The sequence below is a fragment of the Athene noctua genome, chromosome 1, assembly GCF_965140245.1.
Source record: "Athene noctua chromosome 1, bAthNoc1.hap1.1, whole genome shotgun sequence".
Lineage (NCBI taxonomy): Eukaryota > Metazoa > Chordata > Aves > Strigiformes > Strigidae > Athene > Athene noctua.
In genome coordinates, this window is record NC_134037.1 from 76,221,820 (window position 1) to 76,249,449 (window position 27,630).

Genomic DNA, 27,630 nt, shown 5'->3' on the forward strand with positions numbered 1-27,630 from the left:
ATTAGTCATACTTACTATATCTCATAACCTATTAGAGAAAATTTTAATTTTCCTGCATCTTAATTAACTCACATCCTATTTGACCTATTCTCAGAAGGAGGGACTATGTAATCCAGTTAAAAAAAGTAGACTAAAAATGGTATTTTTCAATGCTGGTTCATACAAACACTGAATCTTTTCCACTCAGGTTGTGCCTCAGTTAAGGCCAAATTTCTTAGAAGCTTTGGCTGTCTTTGAGCAAAGTTACATTTTACAGTTCAATTTAGCAGTGGAAAGCAGCAGGAACAATTAGACTGGTGAATATTTTACCAGCAGTCAAGTATTTCCTTGCTTGTACCACAAAAACTGCACTGGAAAAAAGGACTACAGATCATCTTAGGTGATGTCTCCTTGGACAGATAAAATTGCCTAATCAATCTTTTTGATCTTTCTTCTTGCATGACTAATACGTTAAGTTCCATAACTCTCCTTTCCAAAAAAATCCTTTCTTAAATGTCTTTTGCCTCAGGTATCTTGGGTCATGTGAAATTAATTATCTTGAATAGGTATGTTTTTGTCTTTAAAAAGATTTATCGTATTTGCTAAGAGTCAGCAGTGCAGCAGCAAAATGTGTTCAGAAGTATGGGGTCTAACGCTTATTATTATGGTAAAACCACCCTTAGAGGAAAAGAGAAAATCAAGGAGCAAAAAATGGTGAAAAAGATCTACACAGCACACCACCCAGAAAGTTAGATAGGAGTTTGCAGTTAGCAAATAAATTACTGCCTAGTATAATGAGAGAGGGACTGTTTTAAGATGCATATAAAGCCATCACAACACAAAGCACTCCAAGCACAGCTCACCAGTTTGCCTATTTTCCTGTCTTCTCTCATCTTTACTTTACTTGGTGTCCTTCCAGGGGAGGGGGACTGGTCAGAGCCCAGGAGAGGAAACCCACAGAAGCCTCAGCACCGAGCACGTGCCTTCTCGCAGGCTAACCTGGAGCTCAGCCCTGACAGATGCAGTCTGCTCCCAAGCTGCACCTCAGCCTCTTTTTCACCCTTTAAACCCTAAACTGAAATGCATTTTGGAAGACTGCAGAGCAGGAGAGAGCTTAAGATGCTGTAAAAGCATGGGAGGTCTGGCTTTACCCACACTGGCAGGCCCTAGCTCCAAGCCCTGCCAGTGCTGCAGCTGCTGGCCAATGCAGACATCAGGGCACCAGCACAGGATGTGGAGGATCAGGATCACAGAACTACACACAAGAACACTGCAAATGCAGAAATAAGACTGTATAAGGCTTCTATATGTAACAGGAATGAAATTGAGATCTTAGATTGGAAAGAGATAGAAGTACATGACAAAAAGGGAAGGGAGGCACAGCTCACACAAGGGCTTTAAGTGCAGTTCCTGACACCTTGGAACAATGCCCCCAGCTGGCTCCGTTCCACAACCGTCCATACCCAAGACTTATGACTGGGGAGAGCAGGGAAATCAAGTGCAATTTTCACCAAATACTGCAAGCATCTCAAGGGTTTTATGTTCTTTTTGCAGAGCACAACCTTCCTAGCCATAAAGTGGTTTTGCCATCCCTGTGGGAAAACTTTCCAAATGTAGCAAAGACACAATTCTTTGAGGAAAAGGAGGAGCGTCAGTTTGCCTGTGCTGGATCTGTAAACTTCCTCTACAGTGACTGCACTAAACTCAAACAGACTGTGACAGATCTGACTCCATGGGTCTAAATTAAGAGTCAGGGCATCATGTTTCTTGTGCTGGCTCTGGGTCCAACCTGCCAAGTTCAGGAATAGCAGAAGAGAAGAATAACCAATCTGAAAGCAAACTTGGAAGAGTACCACCTTGAAAAATGGGAACACGAAAGCCAGCAAAGACTGACTCCTGAAAGGAGATAATGAGAGTGCAAGGTTAGGACTGCTTAGACAAAGAGAGATGCAAAAATAGGACCAATCACACAAGCATCAAATCCTGTAATGGCTGGGAAGGTGAGGACATATAGCATGGGAGAAGGGGAAAGGAAGGACAGACAGAGCAAGTCTGGAGATTTAACAAGAAAAACTGGGTCTTGCTGAGTAAGCAACCAAGTGACAAAGAAGTGGGAATAAAATAGACACGGTGATCAAAACTCCAGATTTGCCAGGATTTGCTGGGCAGGCAAGCTTTCTGATACAAGAGAGTGTAATAGCGAGTGAAGGGAAAAAAACAAACAGGGTCAGAAAGCAGGAGTAAAGAGAGTGAAGAAAACAGGGCAGGGAAAAAAAAAAAGTATTTGCAGCATCTAAAATGTGACACAAGACTCTTGAATCCCTCAACATGCCTGTCAAGTTTTCTAGAAAACTTTGAGAGTTGCGAGTAAGAGTATCTAGCCACTATGCTATGTAATTATCAGCTGAGGTGTCAGAGGTCTGTATGATGGATCTAAATGTCCCAGGCCTGCTGCTATGTCATTCAGATAGACATATTGACACTCTTTAGAAGTCTAGACAAGTCAAAACTAGGGTTGAGTGAAAAAGTCTTTGTTTGCTCTCCTTTTACCTGTGTATGGTTAATGGAGCACTAAGTTATCCTGTGGACCTGAATTCGAACTCTACTTTTAGTCAAGAGTTCCACTGTAACCAGAATCATTTAAAGCACCATTTTACAGGTAATCACTGTATGCCAGGTTACGAGCCTTCCTTAGATCATTAAGCCCAGGCCTTGCTGACACAGGCACCACCATCTCAAAGTCCATTCTCTATACTGATCAAGCTCTATCTGAAAACCAACTAGCTATTTTAGATGTTTGAGCTTGACTAGCTCGAGTTTGCAGAAGAGATGAACCTTCCGAGCTCTGTCATAAGACTCAACAAGAGCTCTGGTTTACACAAAGGTATTACAGAAGTGTCAAATCCTCGAGATAATCTAACCAAAGTCTTAGACCCGGCACTCAAAAATAGTAGCTACTTCTGATATTTAGCTTTATTTGCAGTGGCTGTAAATACAGAAGACTGTACTCTTGCATTACAGAAAGGTGTTCCAAAAATATATCCATTAATACTTACAAACTGGTAAGTATTATCGAAAAAGCATAGAAAACACCACTTTACAGAGTATAAACAGCATACATTAACAATCCATACAACTAGATGCCTTAATTGGTGGGCTGTACCATTGGGAATTAGCTAAAATCTGACTTCTGAAATTAGACTGGACAGAGAAATGGAAAAAACATATAATAAAAAGATACACTGAAATGCTCTCTATCAATATTTATTCAAATGCAAACTCTCCTAATGGCTAAAGCTTGGTAAAATAGACTATTTATCTAACAGTTTTTATTCCCTTTAATTTTAACAATATCCTTACTACACAACCAGCATAGGTTTGTGAGTTGTAGTGCATATGGCTCTGCTAAGGTAAGGATTTCTACAGCGAGCACAGAGGCTCAGCTGAGTACATTTATTGACCTTTGAGACTCAAACCACTTCAAATGTGCTTGTGTCTTCATTTCAAAAAATATGTGCAAATAAGATGCATTTTATTCTAGCACAGTTCAAATGAAAAGCACAAACACAAGATCTGATCCCTACAACTTCAGGATTTTTTTATGCCAAACTAGTTTATAGAGGCTCAGCTGCTTACTTTTTATTTGTTTAAATGAAGGGCAACTACAACATAACATGGAAGGACAAGTAAAATTTGAGTAATCTTCGCAATTCCACACAAAAATTCCTCAGTTACCATTGTGCTTTCTGCAGTATAAGTCAGATTAATTTACCCAGCCTCTAAAATCTCTCCATCCTACTAAGCAGCTGAATCAATCTAGTTCACAGAAAAGGAATTTTAAATAACGCAAATGACTTGGTAAATGCAAAAACTTCAATAACACTGAAATCAGTCTCTTCACATTTTCAAGGCACAGTTGAAACTAGAGTTTCTTACATAAGGCGATTTTTACTTAACAGCAGCAATTTCCTTGCAATCTGAACATGCCAGTCTTCATAAATCTGCATCTTGCCATGGCAAAGTGGCCATGCACAAGTTTGAACTGGAGGGACGGTAGCCAGGAGTATGTCCTTTTATACGAGTTTCTTTAATGATTAACATGGCTTTCATAGCTTCAGGTGATTTAATGTGCTATGAAGTTAGAGTTACTTGAAATCCAACAAGTATCTGACCATATCCTGTGGCAGGGAAACACAGGAGCTGAACAGGATCTGTCTGAATACGTAACATAAAGGGAAAAGCCAGTTTACAAGATATATCCATGGGTATAAGTATAAAGACTGAAAAAAAAAAAATTACCTATTTCAATACAACGTCCATAACATGCACAAACAAGTCACATTGCATATTCTCAGTATCACCATCATTTCTGTTTTCATACCACCTTTATGCCAGGTTAAGTCTCTACAAACAGGCCTTCCTTTCTCACCTTTTTCACTCTGTACATGATCTGCCCTACCTAACTCTTCTCCCACAGGACCACCTTTCCTCTCAGCAGCAGTCAAAAGCACAGTGTAGAGCAACCAGTTACACATACATGCTCCTCCCCTAAAGAACAAACTAGCCAAGAATGCATTGGATGAAGAGCACAGGATATCAGCTTTCGACCAAAACAAACCTAAGCCAAAGTGAATCAAGGAAGGCCACAAGCCCTGCATTGCCCAGTGTCCTGAACCACAGGAAGGGAAGGTAAAGATTTCTTACATTGCTGACCAACAACTTCCGAAGGGCAGCACTCCAGAGGCAGCCATTCATTGCTACAGCACTGTTGTTGCTTTATTTAAGAAAAACAAACAAACCCCACCTTCCTCCTGCCCCACACACCCTTCCTTCTATGTTTACATCTACTTTCAGGATTTCATATGCATGTGCCTTTTCATTAACTAGTAGTTACCCCACTTTCAGCACCATACTGACTAGGGGGGAAAAAAAGTTCTCTCTGAAATTAGCCCAGGTTCCTTCATACGTTCAAACTATACAGTAGGGAAACTTTGCACAGCAACTGCACTCCTGGGCAAAGTGTCATTTTTCACTATCAGCAGAACAGCATAAAAAGAAGGCTTTAAATAGCATCTCAAAGCAACCACCACTTCCTTTCTCATCCCAAAACACAAAACAAGATCCTCAGTAAGTTTCAAGTCTGTAAAGAGAATTAAAACAAGAAACACACAGCATGAGAGCCAAGGAAAATTCAAAATAAGAAAGTAATTATACAAAATTTCACAGTCAAGACTCAAGTAGAAACACCAGGTGTCTTCAACTAGATGTCTGCTGAGTATTTTGGATAAGTAAAGCTGACTCAGCATCACTGAGAATAAACACAGTGACGAAGCTTCAAAATCTGCTGTAATACACTCAGAGAACTGCATGTAGAAATAATCTGTATAAAGTAAGAGGACCAAAACCTAGACACCATCATGCAAATAACTATTTTAATACATTAACAAATAGAATAATTTTTTATTAAACATGTACTATCAAATGTTTATGTGCATGGGGAAACAGAGAGGAAACAAACAATACAGTATTTTATCCATTTTCATTATACATTTTGACACATCTTATTACGAGTATTCTACAAAGTATATTTAACCAATATTGTTCTAAACAGTGAATCAAACAAAATGTGGCACTTTCAACCCAACATTACCTTGGAAAACCGAGCATTTATCCATTTTGTAAAGGTCTTTTTCTGTACATCATTGTGTTCATCTGGAGAGAGAAAAGAAGAAAACAGTGAAAATGCATTATTCTTAATCCTAGATTGCTCGAAACAGTTCATATTAAACCCTACCCTGACTCAGTGAGAGAATTTTTTGTCTCATCTATCAAAGCTGTTCAAACTTCTACAAGACTTCAGTATTTCCAGAGTCACACAAATGTTTCAACTTTGCTAGCAACCAAAGCAGTTCCTTTGCATTAGAATCAGCCTCACGGCACCTCCTGGGCAGGATACCAATGCATTGAATTCACAGGCTTCCCATCTGGTGAAAAGCAACCTACGAAACCACAGGCTTTTAATCAACAGATTTTGTCAACATCTTTTTGCCTGGATGCATTTCTCCAAAAGTTGCTGAGGTCCTTATTCCAACTTCTGATGCAGATAATAGCCTCCTTCAGTATATGTCACAGCAACTGCAGTAGCAAAGCTGCTTGGAAGAACCCCTGAAGGCACCTGCATCCTTACCTACCCTCAGCCTGGTTTCACACCTGGGTTAGGAACCATGTTAGTGATCAGTCACAGTCAAGTTTAGCTGAAGTGTGGGAAGGGCTCAGCAGCCCTTCCCTTCAGATGCCCTTACTGGTGTGGCACTGAAGTACTACCATCTAGTGTCCAGCTGTGCAGAAAGAAAACAGCTTCCCAGGTAAAGGAAGCCGTTCGCAAGTCACCTGCAATTTTACAGAATCTGTCCCACTAAACCAGACTGAGTCACATCCAGCACAGCTCTGCCCATATCACAGGATACCTCTTGGGTAAATTGCACTAAGCAGTGCTAAGGATGAGATTATGCCTCATCACTTGCACTTAAATCATAGAATGGTTTGGGTTAGAAGGGACCAACGAGTACACATCTGCTGCCACATGGCAGCCATCAGCCATTGTTTCACCCTTCCATGCCCCTCTGCCATCTAAAGCTGAACCAACACAGCCTACTCCTCAATTGCACCTTGAGCTCAAACAGAAATCAAAGATAGCCCAATGCAGGAGAATATTTTTTCTGCAAGAGTTTCAAGATACCTGCAGTGGATGCACAGCAGGCCAGGCTTAAAACAGCTTGTTGAAATTCAGGGTGTTGTTCTGGGGGAACAAAATTACCTATGAGATCTCATTAAGCCTGCTCTCTTCCCTCAGTGAAACAGAGCACCTTGCCAAAGACAGATAGGACCTATCAGCAGGATACTTGGTGCCAAGTACCCATCTCGCAGGAGAACAACAGGGTCAAGATTTAAATTCCAAATATATTGAATATATTTATTAAATTTTTTCCATTCAAGTCTGGTTTGGTTTGGTTTGTTTTTTTTTTTTCGGAGACAGGAACAGACTAGATTAAGTGCCACTGTTGGACCAAAAAGCTTGTTTTGTACAAAACTCAATAACAGACTCTGTTCACTCAATGTTTTCCATTTACATTCATTGCAAATACTATTTGTATTGCATGTATTGAGATCTAGACATCCTTCTCTTTACATATCATTCAATAACCTCTGTCCCCAACACCTCCAAGTACATACCTAGGTACCAGGATGCTTTCCTAAGGCTCAGTCTGCCTTTTTCCTTCCTTAAACTCCTGAGAATTGAGTGACCCCAAAGTTCCACATTCTTTTAATGTGCTTACTCCTTAAGATGATCAAGGAAAAGCACAAAGAGTACAAAAATAGTTGTACTGGCTGAGTAAAAGGATAACAACAGTTATGAAAAGGCTCATGGAGCTCTAGGAACTCTACACACCCCACTCTTGGAGGGGCTCAGCCCCTTCACAGCCACATGCACTGCAGGAGGTGAGAGCTCTTCTCAGCCTTATACCAGCTTCAGCCTGACAGGACTCCATCAGCCAGCCTTGGTGCTTCCCCCAGACCTCAGGTCCAGTTTGTGTAAGTGTTCCTACTATGTGTGCTGCAGTAGCATATGTGACACTGAAAACCCAGTCCCTTTTCCCTCTTTTCAAAAAGAGGGTTTCCTAGGGAGGGGGGGGGAAAAATTAAACCCACAACTAAAACAAAACACACATGAATTTGATAAACACAAACTACTTAGCCTTTAATGGTGAAAAAGAATATGAATATATGTATCCCTACTATCTCTTCAGTATCTGAGCATCCTTCCTTTTTCAGTTAAGCAATGTATCAGAACCCCCACAACTCCCATATTCCCCAAACATCCTGCTCAGTTATAAAACCCATAGACAACACTTGCTCAGTCAGGCTCTGGTTTCCCATTTGCTTTATAAAAGCCTCTGAAACTAGGGTTTTTGTAACTGGCCATTATAGCTGGGGTTCTGTCAAGCTTTCTGCTATAAATCCCTGGAAAGAAATTTGTAAGTGAAATGCTGGTGCTTTGTTAACAACAGTGACACGTTATTTCATCCCTCAAATTATTTTTCTTTAGATTCCTATGAGTCTGTAAAGCTAGCCCCCGGAGGCTGACATTATGATTCAGATAACAAATTAGCCCCATTCAGTCAAAAAAAACCATTATGACCATTCAGCAAAGCATGCAGTACTCCAGCCAGTCAGCTTCTCACACAAGACATTAAAAATGTCAGCAAGTCACAGCCCAGCAAGAAACAAATTCACCAAGTCGCTAAAACATTTGTGTTTCCTTTCACACTGCCACAGCCTGACCATAAAAGCCAAGGACTGACTTGGGGCCAAATTCTGCTTCATCACCTACCAACTGTTTCCTCTGGCCAGCATGTCTCTGCCTGCCCTCCAGTCACTTAACAGACTTGTAATGGCCAATGTCAGAACAGTTTGTTCCTTTAAGAGGAAATAAAAAGAAACCTAAACACACACATACAAAATTAAACTCTTGTGATGACAGAAGGAAAGCTTCCTATCCTGGATGCTTGTTTCTGTTATACCGCATGATGTGTATGTCCATGCAACCGGAGTACGCTCAAAACCACCGGCTCTTGTGATCAGATGCCCAGCCTGTGTCCTGGCATTCAGTGGCCCCCAACAGCTGCTTTTACAGCTTTACGTGCCTCCTCCACCCCCAACATTGTCCCTTAATTTTATTGGGGCACCTTGAAACCACAGTTTATGTCTAATCTGTTACCTTGTGAATATTATGTTCAGGAGAAAAAAGGAATCTAAATGATCTAAAAATAGAGGTAAAAACAAAAGCCTCATCGGATTGTGGTTTGTCCTTTACTCAACCTCTGCTTCGTACTGAGAGCCAGCTTTCTTATTTCCCCAAAACACATTACATGCTTACATGACAGAACTATTATTTACCTTTTGAAAGACAAAAGTTATCACACCCAAAACAGCTGGCAGAGTAGCACTATAATGAAAGTGCCCTGGAGAAGCATACAGACTAGACTGGCAAACAAAGTACAGAAATTGTCCAACCACTCCAGCCCAAGTTACCAAGGGTCATCTTGCATTTTAAGACTTAAATTTGCCTTCCCCACCTCATTATTTAAGTTCTCATATAGGTTCTCAGCAAAGGAATTTGGAAATAAAAGAAGGAATTAGCCTGTGGGTTTCAATTAAGACACTTGGAATGTAACGAAGTTAGAAACATCCCTTTGCCTAAGCCTTTAGGCAAGCAAGAGTATTTGTCAGATAATACCCCACCCAGGACTAGCACACATCTGAAACCCTGACAAAATCCACAAAAAGAGAGGAAAGTTGTGTTCTTGAGTGCAGGATTTTCAGGATAGAAAAAGCATTTTGAAAGTAACTATCTTTTTGTCAAACCCACTCAGACTAATTCACATATAAAGAGACACAAAAGAAGCATCTAAAATTTGAAGCTGGAAAACAGTGTGGTTTTTATCCCCACTGGCAATAGGCAAAAAGCCAAGCAGCCACAAAGCACCAGAGTTCGTGACCACTGAGCTCACAGAAGAGTCTCTGATGCTCATCAGGACTACTGGGCCCTGACTTCATTAACACAGAATAATCTTTACCAGCAGCCCTAGGCTAGGTTTTGGGTTGGGCTATGCTCTTTTTACTTTTTTTTTTTTTTTGGGGGGGGGGGGGGGGAAGAGATTTGAGGGTTTTTTTAAAGAAACAGAAAGTAAAAGTGAAGATTCTTCTGCTGATCCCCTCTTCTCTTGCAACAAATGGCTCCAGCAACAAGTAAACTGCTTGTAAGCTTTCACCTTCGCACTGCAATTGTAAATTCGGCAAACAGTTGTGAGCACAGTTTTTCTTAGTGACTTCTCCTTCCCTCCCCAAGCTTCAGCAGTTGGACAAAACCACAGTTATATTAATAGCATCTCTAACAAAAAAAAGTAATGATGCCTGCCTACAGCAACTGTCATACAAAATGAAGTTGCCCAAACTGTACATTCTCTGTATAGACCAAACTATGAAATACAAGTATTACAAAAAAAAAACAAAAAAAGACTAAAAAAATCACATTTGCATCTCACTCCCTGGTGTTTCCCACCAGCAGACACCATCAAAACCAAGCCACCATGGACAAGTAATGAGGACCACCCCCTGGTTCTCACTGAAGTGTGCTGTGAGTCTAAGCTAAATTGTATTTACTTCACAATAAAAAAATCCCCCAGCAACTGATAACTTAGAAGGCAGCATCCTCACAGCTGAAGCAATATTAAAATAGCTGTTTCCATACCTCCCAGCAAAAGCAATTTAACACACCACACTTCTAGTCTCAGAGCATTGAAATGATGTTTACAAGGAAGCTAGAGAGAACAGCAAGCTCTTGGGAGACAGAAATAATGCTGCAGCACCATGCACTGGGCTTGACAGCCCACACTGGTCAGACAGTGACCCTGCTGTTTTCATGAGACAACAATGCAAAACCAAGAATTGGAGGCAAAGCGTCCTGATACCTACACAGGGCTGCCCCAGAGTGTCTCCAGGGCCTGGCAGTCCTGCATTTCACTCCAGCAGCCTGCAATGCCTCCCTAGCCTTTGGTCAAACCAAGAAGCATCAGCTCCCAGTGCAAGACAGCCCTGGGAAGCATTCATGTGCAATACAAATATGTTTGAGCACATATTTCACCAACTGCCAGTGATCACACACCAAGGTTTAAGGCTGGAAAAGTATCTGCCAGAAACTGATTAGAGCAAAGGGTTTCAGCTGTCAGCAAGTGCACTGTGGGAAAAGAAGTTAAATAAAGGTATTGCAAATACCTCTATGATGATAGAGTGTATTGAATTATGCAGACCACCCACAGGGAGAGGAAGATGCCCTCACCTGAAGGCCCAGCAAATTCAACTGGTCCACAGAAAAAGAGAAGATAGATAACTCCTGCCCAAAATCTGGCAATTAAGACATTTCTAAACACACAAGCAGAAGGGCACTTTAGAGATAATGTAGATTGACAGACACAAATAAAAGGTAGGAATCACAAACTAGAGATTTACTACAGCTCATTGTGTTATGAACACAGATTAAGTCTTCGCATTTCTGAGCGGTTACAATGAAAACAGAATTGCCTTCCACAAGTTGGTGTTAGCCATCTGCTCTTTTTTCTCTGTCCAAATTAGAACTATTATTAGGCTCACTTGCATTTGTGGAGGTGAATCACAGGATATAAGGTCAGAAGGATCATTGTGATCATCTAGCGTAATCTCCTGCATAACACAGGAGCCATCCCCACAAAAAGCCCATCTGCATACCAGAAGGAAGCAGACTCACAACAGATGTTAGAGACCCTGCGAAGGCTCAAGTAAGCAATATTGCTTGGGCAGAGAAGGAAGCCAAGCCATAAAGTATCTCTCTCTGCTAGTTATGGCAGAGTTTCAAATGGGGCAGACATCACAAACAACCCTGTCTGAACATCTTCAGGAAACAATGTTCAGATTACAAAAGACATAACATTATTTTGTTCTCCATAACAGGCAGGTAAATACAGGAGCACTCTCCAAAGTTCTTATTCACAACACTTAACTTCTGTCCCCTCCTATTCCAGAGTCTTTTATCCCAAACTATGTTCAGCCATAGGCTTTATCTTCCTTTTCCAAAAAAAAAAAAACCAAACCCAAAAACAAAAACAAAGGCTGCAATTCCAAATCCTCCTCATCCCCTACTGTCTTTTCTTTCCCAAACATTAAAATCTTTCCTGATCCACCCCTTCAGAGATGCCCATCATCTTCCCAAGCTCCTCCATTCATCTCTCCCCACCTTGTCTGAAATCTCCTTCCACCACACCATCATCATAAAACCTCTCCAGGCCAACAGCTTTTCACAAATAGAAGCCAGTTCCCAAGATGTAAACTAACAATACCTGCTCCAATTTCCTAAGTAGTAAATTAATAATGCTTGGCTTCCTATATGCTAGTATATGCCCCACCAGTGCCAGCTCCTCCCCTTAACTTCTCTGGCCTCTCACTGCAAGCTCCCACCCCATCCCAGCACACGGGGTACAGGCCATAGAGAGTTGGGTACACACCAGATTGTACCTCACATGCCAATGCTGACTGGCCATCCATCAGGCAGCAGGAAAGACATCTATCCTTTTTTTTTTTTAATTTCTTTAGTGGACACACTGCATTCAGGGCCTCTTCCTCCAGCCACTGATTTTTCACACAACTTGTAGCTTTTTAATTAGCTTTAGGACATGTTTTGCAGGGTAAAAAAAAATTAAACACAAGCATAATCAGAGTATTCTACTTTCTTCATGAAAATAGATTAATCAGACTTCAAGAAAGTGTATATTGTTAAGAAATTTTTTAAATTACATAAATGTTATTTACATGTTTCTGCAAGCATGTTAACTAAGTACCTCCTGATACCGACCACATAGGTGACAATTCAGTGACATCAGCATGCGGACTAGAGTTATTTAAAAACAAATGGAATTTATAACCCCATGGAATTTAAGGGTTTCCTAGCAGTCCAGTATATGAGACATTCATAACAACTTCAGCAGTTGAGTTACACAAAGTCAAAGTCACAGTATTAGTTTTCTGGTTTTGATTGCCTCAAATCCCTGATGGTATTTAGAAATCTAGTCTTAAGACCAAAAAAAAGCACACATAGTTGCATTTCATCCATGGAAGGTAATAAAAAAATTAAACTTTCCAGTACTAGTTAACTCAAGAAAACAGTAAAGAAGTGTCTTTTAAAAGCCATAACGTGCTCTTTATCACTTGGAACAATATCTTTAGACCCCCAAAAAACCCCAAACACAATGAATATGTATAGTTTATATACCTGTTGCAAGTTTGTAACTGTTATAATCACTGCAATATCAACAGAAGTCTTTAGCACTTTCATGTCAATGCCTTAAGCCATCTTACAAGTATTAAACAAACTTCATCACCTGTATGAATGCTCCACTCTCTGCATTGCTCCCAAGTTTACTAAAATTTTGCATTGAAGTGTTTGCACAGAAAGTACATCATGACAGAGGTCATAAGGCACCTATGGAGATTGTTTGTCTAGTCCAATGCCCCTGGTCAGAGGAGGTTGCCTGGGGCCATGTCCAGTCAGATTTTGATCTGCAAGGACAGAGACTCCACAACCTCTCTGGGCAACCCGTGCCAGTGTTTTAAGTAGAAATACAATTTCCTGTGTTTCAATTTGTTCCCATTGCCTCTTGTCCTTTCACTGCTCAGAAGAGACCAGCTCTGGCTTCTTTGTGCCCTCCTGTCAGGCAGGAGGCAGTTTTATAACTTTGGTAGCATCCCCCTGGATCCTGGATCCTTTTTTTCCTCCAGGATGAACAGTCTCAGCTCTCATAGGACAGATGCTCCAGTCCATCACCTTAGTGGCCCTCACTCCAGTATGTTCACATCCCTCCTGTACTGAGAAGTTCAGAACTGGACCAAGTACTCCAGGTGTGGTCTCACCAGTGCTGAGCAGAGGGTAACATGTCCAAGAACGTGTAGCCTGCTTATGGTAAAGAAAAGAAATGAGAGAAAAAGAAAGCAAGTTCCCATTTCACTAACTTGCCAGCATCTAAAACTCATCAAGTCACTTGCTGGAAAGCTGCTCCCTGACACACTTTTACTTAACAGACTACATACTGGAAAGCTTCTACACTCTTTGTAACCAACTTCTAGACTAACACATCTCAATTCTTCACAATGAAGACTCACACCAAGTCACATTACCCTTAGAAACCCCTGTAATACTTGGAAGACAGAAGCAGGGAGAAGTAAACCCAAATAGAAAGTATTCCTCAACTCACACTGTTGCATACTGATCTCAGCAACAAAGCTGATCCCAGTCTTTACAGAAATCTAATAGGCAAATAAGGGTTTTTTTTTTAAAAAAAAAAAGCAAGCATAAATTGTTTATTGTTTCCAGACAGGCTAAGTTTGAACTTCATTAGCTATTCCATTACTTTTGTCAAGGATCCGTCATACTGATGCCTGTAAAATATTTACCTCAGCCTATTAACCTTTGTTAATTAAACCTACATTTCAGGTTTCATCTTAGTAAAGGAAGCCCCTAAAATTCACATGATGTAGTGGTGCTCTACACTTAAAGAAGCAGCAAGCAAAAAGAATAGGATGACCGAACAATTTAAATCCAAAATATTTATTAGCATAAACCACACCAAATACTCTCATTTATATCCCTAAATCACTCTTTCAAATTCACTACAGAAACAATCACCATAAGATAACCTGCTCTTAGCTTCACACAACCTACCCAAGGTATGTTAAGTGTTTTCCTCACCCAGCCCTAGTAAGGAAGATTAAGCAAAAAGCAAGCCCATTTCTTGAGATAAGTTCATTTCCAAGCCACATTCCTTAGCTGGTCAAGGAAAAGAAATATTGCACCACTAGGGAAGGGGGAACCTTTGTGCAGAAAAAATGTGATGCTAAGCAAAGCTTTAAGTGCTCTGTCCATGAAGAAATAAGTATTCTTTCTCTAGAGGCAAGAAGAAACACAGTCATAAAGGTGCCTTATCCAATTCATGTATTCAGCGAGACACCCTAATAAAGGAAGAATAGAGGAGAAATTGGAGTAAAGTATTATGAATGGTCCCTTCTTATGGCTTCTGGCAAACATAAGAATTTTCTTTTATCATTTGATCAGAACAGCAGTGGGTCAAGGCACTGATAATCCTATATCCTAATTAAACTCACATTTCCTTCCCTGGTTTAGTCATTAATTCAGCCCCAAAATTGAACCCCCTCCCTGATTAACTGCTCTGCAAGTACATAAACTCTATTGAACAATTGCAGGACAAATATCTGGAATGCATTAAAATAGGTACTTAGGTAATCAAGAAAGCCAGTGATCACCATTGATGTGAGCCCACAAAAGACTTCCCACTTCGGTACAGAAAGCTCCTTCAGGATTATACCACTCCAGTGTGACCAAAACTGGAGAAGATACAGGAACAGATCAGTCAAAAGGAGAGCAACCAAAGTTCAAAGTCTGTCAAGCCTTTGCCAGAAATCTGAGTCAAGGGATTTCAGCAGTCAATTTTTTAGGGAAAGTATTGCATGTACACACCCCAATCCCTCTGCTTTTATTATTTAATGACCAACTTTTAGGAGGACTATGATGGAACCTGTGCAAATGTAGGATTGAGCACTGTCACTAACACATCAAGTCGTTTTGTGAGGGAACGTCAAATTTGTAACAGGCACATCACCTTTACCTTCCTAGAAACTACCTATACAAAAAGAAGTATCACCTAATGAAAGCACATAATTACAACTCAGATTATTACTGCTGCCTCTGGCAACAGGTCCAGTAGATCAGTCATACTAACAGATGTAATCCTGTCCTGGGTGCATTTTCAGAGAGGGACTCCTTGCACAACCTCCCGGTGCTGAGGAGTCAGGCACCATGCAGGCTCAGGATCCACAGCCCCTACCCAGCAGGCAGCTGCCCAGACAAAGCAGCTCAAGAGCTTCAAGTCCTTGACTTATTTTTACTCTCTGCCAAAGGTTAATGCCTCTGCACCAGAGCTGGGTGTGTCTATGTCTCAGTGGGGATGGAGTATGCCACCTGAGTTTTGCTAGCCCAAGTACCAAAATCAATGACAATAACCACCAATGAATGCAAGACAAATGAGGACACCAGTATAAAGGGGCTAAAAAAGCAGAAATAAGGTTATGGAGTTCAGAGTCCACAAGAAGATGGATATAATCTATGGCTGAAGAAATCCCTGAACTGCAAACCACTAGAAAGTAAGGTAGATTAGAGGAAGCGCTACTGAAGATGTGCCTGATGAAGATGCACAGCCTTCCTTATGGTAACTCATTCCCCTGAGCAACCACTCACTGCTAAATCCAACAGGAACTATGAATCCAAGCGCCCAGGTCGAAGATATGTTAAGTAGCATAAACCAGTTCATCAGACCAATTTCAGTGTTGAAAGAGCCAACACAGAAGATCAAGAGACTAGTTCAGTAACAGTGCTCAAGACCTTTTAAAACCAGACCCTCAATGCAACTTTGACTTAACTAGATAGCAACGTTTTAAACTCAAATGCTTAGGAATTTCCCCCCATACAGAAGGCCTTTGTATCTTTGAACGACCTCTAAATGAAAACTAGCTCGCAACACAGGGAGAAACTGTGAGGTTTAGTCAAAACCTTTTAACCACCAGTAGGCATAAGTCAGCACCTAAACACAGACATACGCTATTGAGTTTTGCTGGCACAACTAAATTGGCTTGGTATATGAAAAGTACACATGGACATCACTAATAACAAAACCACCTCTGGCATAGCCAAAGCTGTGTCAATGAGGAGCTTTTTCCAGTTTAATTGACTTATTTTGAGGAAAAGAGTATAACCACGTGACAGATTAACTCTTTCTGCCAGCGAGAAATGGAGGCTATACAGCAGAGCAAAAGCAAAATACGAAGGTACAACCTCTGTAGCAGACATCAGGATTTAATGCAATACAAAATTATCATTTCCTCAATTCATAGGTTTATCTTGAAACTCAGAAAATTTGGTCTGAGATATTTTAATCAATAAAAGTACTTATGAGTTTCCAGTGTCATACTGAATTAAAAATAAGATCAGCACTTAATTCGCACCCCAGAAAAAAAGCCAGGACAAGATCATTATTGCTAGGTCACAATAATGGAAGGGGGAATTTCTGCCAAGGTTTTCACACCACCACCCTCACCCCACCCTAGAAAGAAAAACTCTTTGCAAGTAGCATCAAATAATGTTTCTTACGAAACTGAACAAGTAAATCCCATATCTCCCAAAACAAATAACTGATACAAGCACAGCTAGAACAAGAGCTGTGCTTAAAGGCAGGGTTCAGTATGACATCCCGGTCTGAAGCTGACTTAGCACCTTATCTGTGCATCCCCCAGCTCTTCCAAGAGCCAGCCACATATTAGTTTCTTCAGAACTGCTCATGGGAATACTCCCAAGTACTAGTCAGCTCTGGTGAGGTGAAGCCCAAGTGCTCCAACACATTTGAGCATGTTGAAAAGAGTCTGGGTTAATCTCCAATTGCTCTGAGGTAAAGGGTCAAGCGAGGGAGAGAAAGGACATAGGGATAAGGCAAGGATGCGATCCCAGAAGCATGCAAAAAGACTGGCTCTCTATCAAAGAAAAGCAAAACTCTTATGTGGTTCCCCAGTAAGGTTAAGAGAAACTTGCTTTCTATTTAACATATATTTGCACTTCTCTGAGTGAGAAAGCTAATAAAATTAACTTCATACATATTTACAAGAATTTTAAATTTCAAAATCTAGATAAAATGATGTGCTTAACTTAGGGCAAACTACAAAGCTCAGTAGTAAAAAAAAGAAACCAACCCAAAACAATGCATTTCACACTCTTCAGGTGATAGAAATAAAGTAACACCTTAACAGAAGCAATAAAAGGAATATTATTCATTACCCTCACACAAAGAACTAGTGGTATGAACAGAGTGAAATACAGCTACAAAACAGAAGTCACAGGTCATCTCCTAAAGACACTGTAGTCTTCACATGACTTCCCTTTGAATCTTTGGTTTTGTATATTACACACTAGGTGTGGGGAGAAAGTGGGGAATGCATCTAGAAAGTACTTTTAACTCAATTTTAGATCCTTTTCTACAAACGTAAAAGCAAAGAAGTTTACTTTCAACGTCCTGCATTCTTAACTATCACAAGTAACTTCAGTATTTCTGCCACTTTTAGCTGCATCACACAAGGCAAAACTAAGAGCAAGATGATTTATAAAATTTGCTAGAAGCAGTGACATTTCAGAGTTTATTTTGCAGATGCACTCTGAGTTACCACCTGATTAATTCCAAGAGCACCACACACTGCCACCTTGGGGTTTTTTGTTTAAAAAGAAGGTACTTGTAGCAGCTTTGGTCATCCACATAGTCTTACTGCAGTAAAAGGTCAGAGAACCTTGAGTATATACTAGTCCTGAATTAGCCTTTCACCAAGGTTTCTCACTGCCTAAACTCAGAGGGGCAGCACAATGAATTTGGAATACTCTGACTACTTTTAGTTCATTGGCAGGTTTTTTTTTCTTAATCTTACTCAAGTTCACAGCAGCGTGAATTTGCAGTGATACACAAATGTACACCTTGGGCAAAAATTAAGTGACTAAACCGGCAGGGGATAGTTAGTACTTTTGCCTTCAAAGACAAGCAGAGAGGAGGATATGACACATGTGATGTTCAAAGAGTCAGCTAGTGCTTGGCTGCCTTGTAATTGCCAAACTTGTGACACTTAACAATGTTATCATGCCTGCAATTTAGTTAGATTCCTTTTCCCACCTACATCAGTCTTTTAAGTTGCTCTGCTTTAACGTATTATCTTACACCACTGTAATACCAGTACAGTTGAAAACCCTAAACAGCTATTCCGAGATTTTTCTATAGCTGTTTGTTCTTTTGGACAACAGTCCCAAAAACTGAATCACAAAACCACTTAGTTTAAGAAACACCACAAACATTTTCATCCGCAAAGCAATTACATAAGAAGTTTAACTCGTATAATATGGATTAGATCTTCATATCTGAAGATCTCTAACATCTCCTACCACTTCTGATTTTCCACACTACTGCTCTATTAAGGCTACTCTTTAGAAGTTAGAATATTTTGTTAACCAGAACACACAAGCAAAGCAGCAATACAAAAAAGGAAACAAAACTTTACGCTGCAAAGAAACAAGGAAATAGGAAGCAGTAGTAATGATGTATGGAAGGGCATAGGAACCCATGCACATTGATGTCTGAAGCATCACAGAGGAAGATGCAATACACTCTTCATGTTTCAGATTGTCTACTGCTGACACATACAACCAACCTATGGCAGAAGTAGGATCATTTACAAAACCCAAATATTCATGAAGCCTACCACATCAAAGGGGCAAGGAAAGAATTCCTGCAACTGCACACATGTCTGCAAGCTGGTGTAGCAGGACCAAACACATTTTGAATGTCACAGTCACCCACCTACCTGCTACTTGCTCAAACAGCACAAGAAACTTTATCACTATTCAATAGGTTTGGAAATAAAAATTCATGTTTGAAGAGTAACTCAAGCAAGCCAGAAGCTACAGTGTCCTCTCCTTTTTTATACAGTTATTCTACCAAATATTGCTATCACCCCCCTCAAAGTTACACAGCCCAGCTAATAAGGACTCTGAAAGTGCTAAAAAGGTAGTGGACCAGAATACAGCTTCCAGGCTTTATCCTGCAGCATCTTTTCAGTCCAACTACAAACTGGCATGACTGGCTTCACAAGATGACTACTTCTGAAGACTTCTGTTTATTCAGAAACAGAACCCCCACATTTTGTAGATGACAAGTGAAAACTGAGGGAAAGGGAAGAGTGTAAAGGAAGAATCAAAGGAGTGTCGAAGAGAGGACTTCTAAGGAAGCTAGAAAAAGGAATTTAAGTGAAGATTTTTGCTGTCAAAAGAATTAGCATGACTAAGAGCTGTCGTAGCAACCTATTATGCTCGTTTGTTTTCGTGTGTTTAATTACAACTTTCCACATGCAAGAGACTTGTCTCCAGTCCTGCAGTGATAAGTATACAATGAAAAAAAAAAACAAAAACAACAAATTGCCAAAAACTAAACAAATAAAAGCTTACAATTCTTTAGTCTTGTCTATAATCAGAGTCACATTGTTCCATTCTTTCTCTTCATGTCACAAAGCTTCAAGTCTTTACACGGCTGCAAAAAGGAACAGCCACGAAGGGTGACTACCAGCCTTCTCACCCTTCAAATGCACAATGTTAATTTGGGCTCAGTAAGGGATCATTAGGAGGTGACCCAGAATGCCAGTTGCCATACTGTAATACCTGCACCTCCTGGACATGAACATTAATGGGAAAAAACCCAGAGATCTTCCAGAAAAGACTGGATCTCTGCCTTTTATTCTTTACTTTTAGCAGAATGTGAGGACATCCATTCTCATGAGAGGAAGAAGAATGACAAAAGAGTGAGCAAGGAAGAAACATAGATGTATTTATTGTATCATCTCCAACCCTACAACAGAAGTTAATCACCTGGATCGTGTCAATCTCCAAACCACAGTATAGCAGAATGGAATTGGGGGAGAGGGAAAGATGGAGAAAAGCAGGTACGAGTTAAGACACAAAATATTAGAGTTAAGAGATAAACACAGAAGTGTCATATTAAAGTAACATCAGGAAGGAGTGGATGAAACAAGAGCCTGAGAAATGGAAGATATTTATCCAAGAACTTCAAAGATGTACTTAAGAATAACGGAAAAGGAGGAAAGATGAAGGTCACACATAAAAGACACCACACTATTAGCAATATCATACTTGTGCAAAGTTAAAAAACACACACTGCACCACTTACCTATACCAGGAAGCTTCCCCCCCCCCCCCAAATATTTGACAACTTAAGTTACCATTTCAGAAGTTTGTTTTAACTCTTCCTCAACTGCATATTTGGTATGTTTCTTGCAAAGGTAAAGGCTCAATAATTCACTTATACTGGCATGAGAACATGACAGGAGAATGAATATATAAAGACAGAGGAACAAGGAAAAGGCTTCCGTGATTTATTAGAATGAGAGCATGCTCTTTCATTGCAAAGCAGTCAACAACAAAAGTCAATAAGAGATGATTTAGTTGCCTCATGTCTTCAAGAGCTACTCCTAAGTCAGTAAAGAGTTTTTGGTAACACCTTTGCTTTGCAGTCTGAGCCATTTTACAAGAACTTTTACCAACTCTAGCATCAACTTTGCTCTGTTCCTATGGACTACACTACGAAAACTAAGGTGTCTACAGATTTATTTGTAGTGCCACATCCAATTTTCAATTGAACTGAGAGCAGTTACTGTGGCAGGACTGAAAGCTAAACTACTGAACTGATGAACACTTCCTCCAGAAACTGATGAACATTCCTCCAGACACTGGTAATTTGTGTACACACTCAGATATATTTGGTTCTGTTGTTTGGTTTTAGTGAGGTTTTTTGGGTTTGGTTGGTTTTATTGTGTTTGGGCTTTGGTGGTGGGTTGTTTTGGGTTTTTTCAAATGTCTAGAGTGAATAATTTTAGGTTAGCCAAATAGTCTCCTATCTTATAGATAAAGAGCACCTTAACACTGTAAAAACAATAGCTAATTATTTACCCCTGATGACTCTGCTGTGGATAATGTTCAAGGGTATTCACTAGGACAATGCTATTGGAACACGTAAGTTTTGCCACTGTGACCTGACTCGCCCTCTACCACTCCGGAAAGTGACCGTGGGAGTCATGCAGTTTTAGGCATGCTGCAGAGGGGGCGGGAGACAAGACAGTGGGAATAAGGAATGCTATGCCAGGACCAAAGCAGAAGGGGCTAGAAAACATCCACTACTGCTTATGCTGGCTGTAAACCAGTCTTACTGCTCCGGCAGGCTACTTAAGTTGATGCCATTAAAAACAAGAGTAGTGTTTACACACAGAGCAGCAGAAGATTGCACTTGCTTAGAAGCTGATCAGGACCATTTCCAAGATGCTGCAAATATTTAATGCCAGTCTCCTTGCCTCAACATGGGTTTTGTTTGTGTTGGTTTTAGAGTCACACACCATAAAGGAAAGTACAAGGAAACACTATCAGCCAAACATTGCTCCCACAAACATTAGCATATTTGCTAAATCATATTTTGAATTATTTACCAATATTCTTAAGTTTGTTTCAGATTAAGAGCCCATTTCTACCATCTGGAAGTTTTTGGACCATATGCTTTTAAGCTCATGCTCTTGCTGAAGGTTAACTGTTCATGTCTGCCAAGAAAAGCCAGCTTTTCTCTCAAATAAAAAAGACAATTCTATTTGAAGATATATTTTAAATAAGAAGGCTTTTTCATTCCCATTGGGGGAGGAAGGCAAGGATTTGGGAATGAAGGAGTGAAGCTGAGCCTAGGAAGAAGGGGAATAAATAGTAGGGAGAAGGTGTTTTAGTTTTTATCTTTGTTTCTCAACATCCTATTCTATTTTGTCAATAAATTAAAATAATTTTCCCATAGTCAAGTCTGCTTTGTCCACGATTGAAATTGGTGAGCAGTATCCCTGCCCTTACCTCAATCCATGAGCTTTTCCATCTTATTTCTTCCTTCCGTCCAGATGAGGGGGAAGTGAGGGAGCAGCTAGGTGGGCATCTAGCAGCCACCAAGGTCAACCCACCACAGGGGCTGAACAGTAAACACGTTTTGCAGAATCAATAATTAAGTGCAATAAGGCACACACTGCAGTATATACAGAAAAGTCTTTCCTCTCAGCTCAGGGAAGAATGAGAGATAAGGTAAACTAGTTTACCTGGTCATAAAATAATTCCAGCTCAACTGCTGAGGGCAAACTCTTGACACTATTTTTATTGCTATAAAAAATAATGAAACACCCACAAAAAAACCCAACCACCAAATGCATACAAAAAAACCCAAAGAAACACGATGGATGCTCTACATACAAGAAAGGTGTATTATAGTATTGCACACTATCATTCATAAATCATTTGATTCTAACAATGAATTAAACAACACTGCTTTCTGGTATTAATCCATTGCCAAAATGAAATATCTCTGAAGGATAACATGTCCTGCATTGTCAGCAATAATCTTGGTTTCTCTTTTAATTGCAAAACTGGTAAAATGACTTGGTTAAAACAAGCACTTTTTCTCTTAGTCACAGGTAGACAAGTTACTCAAAACCAAAAGCACCTCCAATAGAAAGCTGGCACTGTGCACTGAAGTGAGAATAACAGACCGATTATGTCTAGACTATACCACTTGACTACATTAAAGACAGGAATGAAACTACATCAGAATTAACTAAACACAGAAAAAGTACATGCAAATGGTTTAATCCTGTCTAGGTATTAGCACTTGCAACTCCTGTTGCTAACATTAACTTTTGTATAATCAGTTCTGTCCACAGGTCAAAACCAAAAAGGATTAAATACTCTTTTCCATTTAACTGCCCAACACACTTACTGCTTGCTTATTATAGCAGAGTCCACTATCAGTAAGTTACCATTTGATACTGAAGTTCATCACAAAATTTTCTCCTTTTTTATTAAACTGAGCTATAAGCTTGATCATTGTGGGAGACTCTACAGGAATTCAAGATCACTAAACAAAACGTTCTTGTGGGGACGTGCCTCAACCTTATCTATGTAACCCACACCTGGAACCTTTTTTTTTTTAAGCTACTGGAGTTACTGCTTGTAGATTAGATAAGGAATGCTCACATGAGATTCCATGGCAAGAGATACAGAAATGATGGTGAGACATCAGGTGACAGTGTTTTCTGCCTTTCTTTTACACAGTGCTAAGAATCCCAGTGTATAACCTTCAATCTCAAATTGTCATCAGCAAGCTGAAGCTTAAAACTTATTCACCAAAAGGAAGACTACACCAAGAATTAGTAACGAATTATTTGGACAAAAAAATATAATGCAAGACCTACATTAGAGAAAAACAGAGAAAATAAAATGGACGCTATTTAGTTATAAAGATCAGTTACCAAATATTCCATGTCTGTATTTATTTCAGCAACTGAAAAGATTGCAGTCTTTGCTTTCTGCACTAGAAGTGAAGAAATAGCAACTAACTTTTTAGAAAGGGGTATGCCTGAGAAATTTGACAAATATCTCTATATTGACTATATGTATGAGAAGCAGATTTAGAGTGGATCTATTGTTTTACTTTCAGAAACTATTAACTTTACTATCTCTTTGCTACCTTAAAAGCAGCAGTGGAAATAAATGTTTTCCTTTTATATAAAAAGACTTAGGTCACACAGGCCAAGTAAATATTGATTTTACTACAGCTGAGCTGGGAGCAATAGTTAATTTCAATGGTCTGCACAGAGTGTTTTATGAATTGCTTTTAAAAGATTTCACATTACAAGGTATTAAACCAGCTAAGACCCTTTTAAAAACACCTGAAGCTTAAAATGATTGGAGCTGCACAATTGTAGCAGGGGAGATGTATAGCTGAGAGAAAAATAAGAGATATTAAAGGCTTCACTTCCCCAGCTCAGGAAGCCCAGCAGGATGCTCTCTTTCTACCCGATGCAGGCAGTCCTGAAGCCTTCCTGCGAAGGGACAGCTCAGAAGCAACCCTGCAAAAGTGCTGAGCGGGAACCAGTCACCAGCACAAGAAGGGACAGGGCCTGCCTCATCACCACATGCTATTTCTTTAAGTAGTTAGCCTTGTAGCTAGAAAACTCGATGCACTTCTCCTTTTAGCCAGTTTACCAGAACAATGGGAAATACGTGATCTCTGACATGGTCATGGTTCCAGCCCTATTTGATGCCAGGCATACAACTGAACATTGCAGCTATGTAAGTTATTTCAGGACCTAATTTCAAGTTAATCAGACCCACAACAGTTAAGCAAGACTGAACGATATTTTATCTCAAGAGGAGATATTTCATAACCGCAGTACAAAATCCACGCTGTGGAGAAATTTAGCAAGACAGATACAGCCACCCTGCTTCCATCTGCACAAGCAATACTAAATGCTCTTTTAACTGTCAAATATTACAGGAAGCTGTCAGTGCACACTGCTGCATGCCAGGTTTGATCTGCGTAGACACAAGGGGAAAGCTGTTGACTGTCACCCTGCACGGCACAGAAGACAGCCACCACATTTCCAAATTTCTGCAGAACCCTTGAACTGTTTCTTCACTGCTTTTCTGAACATTTAGCTAGAAATTCATCTCGGCACATAACAAGTGTCAGAGTACACAGCATCTCCTTCCCCTGCAGCAAAACCACGCTTTTTACCAGCTGGAAGGATCAGCTGGGGAATTAGTGCAATTCGCTTTCTCAGCCGCTCGCTTAGTGAAGATTAGAGCGCGCTCCACCCCGACGCCACACAAATTAGGTCACACAGCAGACCATACTGCTGCCAGTTCCTGCCCTATTCATCAGGGACGAGGGCAGGAAGCATATGGAACACTCCAGTTAAGGGTCAGAACATTTCAGTGAAAACATAAAAGTGAACCAGCAGCAGATTATTCACCGGCCAGAGGGAACAGGGTTTCTCCACACGGCAGAAGTGAGTCACGGGCACCACCACATCCGATGCAGTGCAGAGGGGAACAGCCTGCACCCAGCAGCAGAACACTCCCCTACAGTTTACAAAAGGGACTGTACTACAAGACAACAGAAGAATATTTTTCACTTTCTCAGTATGCACGTTCACTTAATAGTTTAACATAACAGTTTTTAAAACAGTCCTTCAGAAACTGATAATCAGTTCATGTGAAGACCCAAAAGGCAACTACATAATACAATGTAATTACTATGTAATCTGTTCTTACCCATTTCTTCTACAACTATGCTGTATTTCAGAACCTTTAGCACCTGCTGCCCAAAAAAAGAAATACACCATTTTCATGTGTTTGAAAGCCAGAGTTCTTTCCATCAAACAGATTTGAGGTCCAGCACAGCTCTACTAAGCAAACTAACCAACCCAGAGCTTACAGTAACATGAACAATACAGTAAATATTAGTTTTACTATTTTAACAGCTTGTGGTCTCATGATCAAGTAATTTCAAGCTGCTATCAGTGCATGTATCTTGTGGGAACACAGATAAATTCCTTTCCACCTGAAAGGAAGCTTTTCATTTGTAGGCTAGCGCTCCTAGGATTTCCAAAACAGAGTCTATCAGAGCAAGAAGGGAGACCCAATGGTAACAGAAGCTAAATGCAGAGTTTCAAAAGATACACTCTCAAACTATGGGTTTGCAAAATGCCTCAGTCATGTTGTTACCATTATTTCCTACTGCTATAAAAAAATAACACTCCTCTTAATCACGGGGGGGGTGGGGGGGGGGCTGGGGCTTGCACAACAATTAGCTCACACAATAAAATGTAAATTGATCTCTTTTGCATTTGTTGACAACTGTATGAAAAAATAAAATAATATGTAGTGGCATATTGCTAAAACGCTAACATAGATTATTCAGGTACTGCAGAGTGCTTTATTGGCTTCAAGAGCTGACATTTTATAGAAACAGTGCCACAGGGCAACCCCTTTCAGAAGGCTTCACGGAACTGGCATCTTCTTCTACCTCCTTCATATAGAGTAAGTAGCCTCCCCTGAAACAGCAGGGTGACATCCATCTGGATAATAAGGCAACTGAGTTAGAAAGATAAATTAAAATAATCACATCAAATATTGCTACATCAGTAGAGTATGTATATAAAAGTATAAATACAAGATAGCCCAATAGTTTTCTTGGAACAGAAGTTTTCCTGGAAGAATATAAATTATCTCCCATGACATGGAACAGCAATGAAGAGAGCCCATTTGTTTGAACAAACATGAATTCTCGTGAATAAAGCACGAGATCTCTTCTGGTTTTTCTTTGCAGATAAAGGGCCAGCTTCAGTTCCAGTTAGGCACCATGCAGCCTACCAGTGCCACCCCAGTCCCAGCACCTATCACTGACTTGAGAGCTTAAAAGGTTATTAAAGATTAGACATTTATAAAAGAGGACATCCCACTAGACAAGCTAAATTATTTACTATGTTTTAGGGCATAAACCAATCTCTGACTCAACATGCTCATGTTGTTTAGGCTTCAGAGGACAGAAGTCTCATCCATTTTGGTTTCACCTAAAGTAATTCATTTACATCCACATACTTCATCAGATATGAGCTTCAGCCTCCCTTCCTCCCACCCCCACCAATTCTCCCAACAAGCAGCTGGCCAATAAAACCAAAGCCACACCTCTGCCAACACTGCAACATTTACAAGCCAATAACCACCCCCAAACCTTCTAGCCAGAGCTACACACAAGGTGTTTCCCAAACTTCTCAAAAATCTCCGTTATTTATATTATGGAGTTTGCATGAAAAGCCAAGAAGGTGAAGAACAATTACACACACATACGCCTTCCAACTTCTCCACCCACTTTTTTCCTGATTGAATATTTCCAGGACTGCATCATCAAAATCTGTCCTCTCAGAGGCTTTTTCCCCCCACTTAAATTTCTTTTACCGTATTTTTTTCTTGTTTTTCTCTTCCTCACCTCTTTTCAGATTTTTTTGCTCTCCTCTGTGCATTTCTAACACAAGTCCTTCTAAGAAGTGTCTAAAGCCACAAGTCCCTTACAGCCTCCAAATACATAGTATTAAAAAAAGTGAGCAAACAGTGAGTTTAAGGCTGTCGCTCTCCTAGAAACAAATCTACAGTCCTACACTTTATGACGAGTTAGGAACATTATAATGCAAGGAATTTCCTGGAAAAATACCTGCTGCTTGATCAAGAAAAAATATCATTTCCAGATACTAACCATGATATATATGCTTTTAAAAACAGAGAGCTTTCACAGGGAGTTAAACAGGCCTTAAGAAACAGCCACTAAGCACCCTCTCCTCAATCATACAAAGCACCTGGGCAAGCAAGTAGCTGATTCTCAACCAGGAGATTTACACCTTAGCCTACCCCCAGTTAGAATAGGCACCATCAGAGAACATCATCCATAGACACACAGACATCACCAAATATTATCTGTGTACCCACAGTGGTACTTACAACCTGAAGGACTGAAACAGAAAACCTCAAATAGATTCACACAC

The 27,630-nt window shown here is 40.1% G+C and overlaps 1 protein-coding gene across 5 annotated transcripts in view; it reads right to left on the reverse strand.

Moving 5' to 3' along the window:
* Positions 1–27,630, reverse strand: part of UTRN (utrophin) — a 384,959-nt gene that overhangs the window by 320,441 nt on the left and 36,888 nt on the right. For 4 of the 5 annotated variants that reach the window (XM_074896615.1, XM_074896614.1, XM_074896616.1 and 1 more), the window contains one exon: positions 5,630–5,691. The exons of the other annotated variant lie outside the window; for it this stretch is intronic. In XM_074896615.1, coding sequence (XP_074752716.1) covers positions 5,630–5,691 — 62 coding nt within the window. The remainder of the gene's footprint in view (positions 1–5,629; positions 5,692–27,630) is intronic. 5 annotated transcript variants of the gene reach the window in all.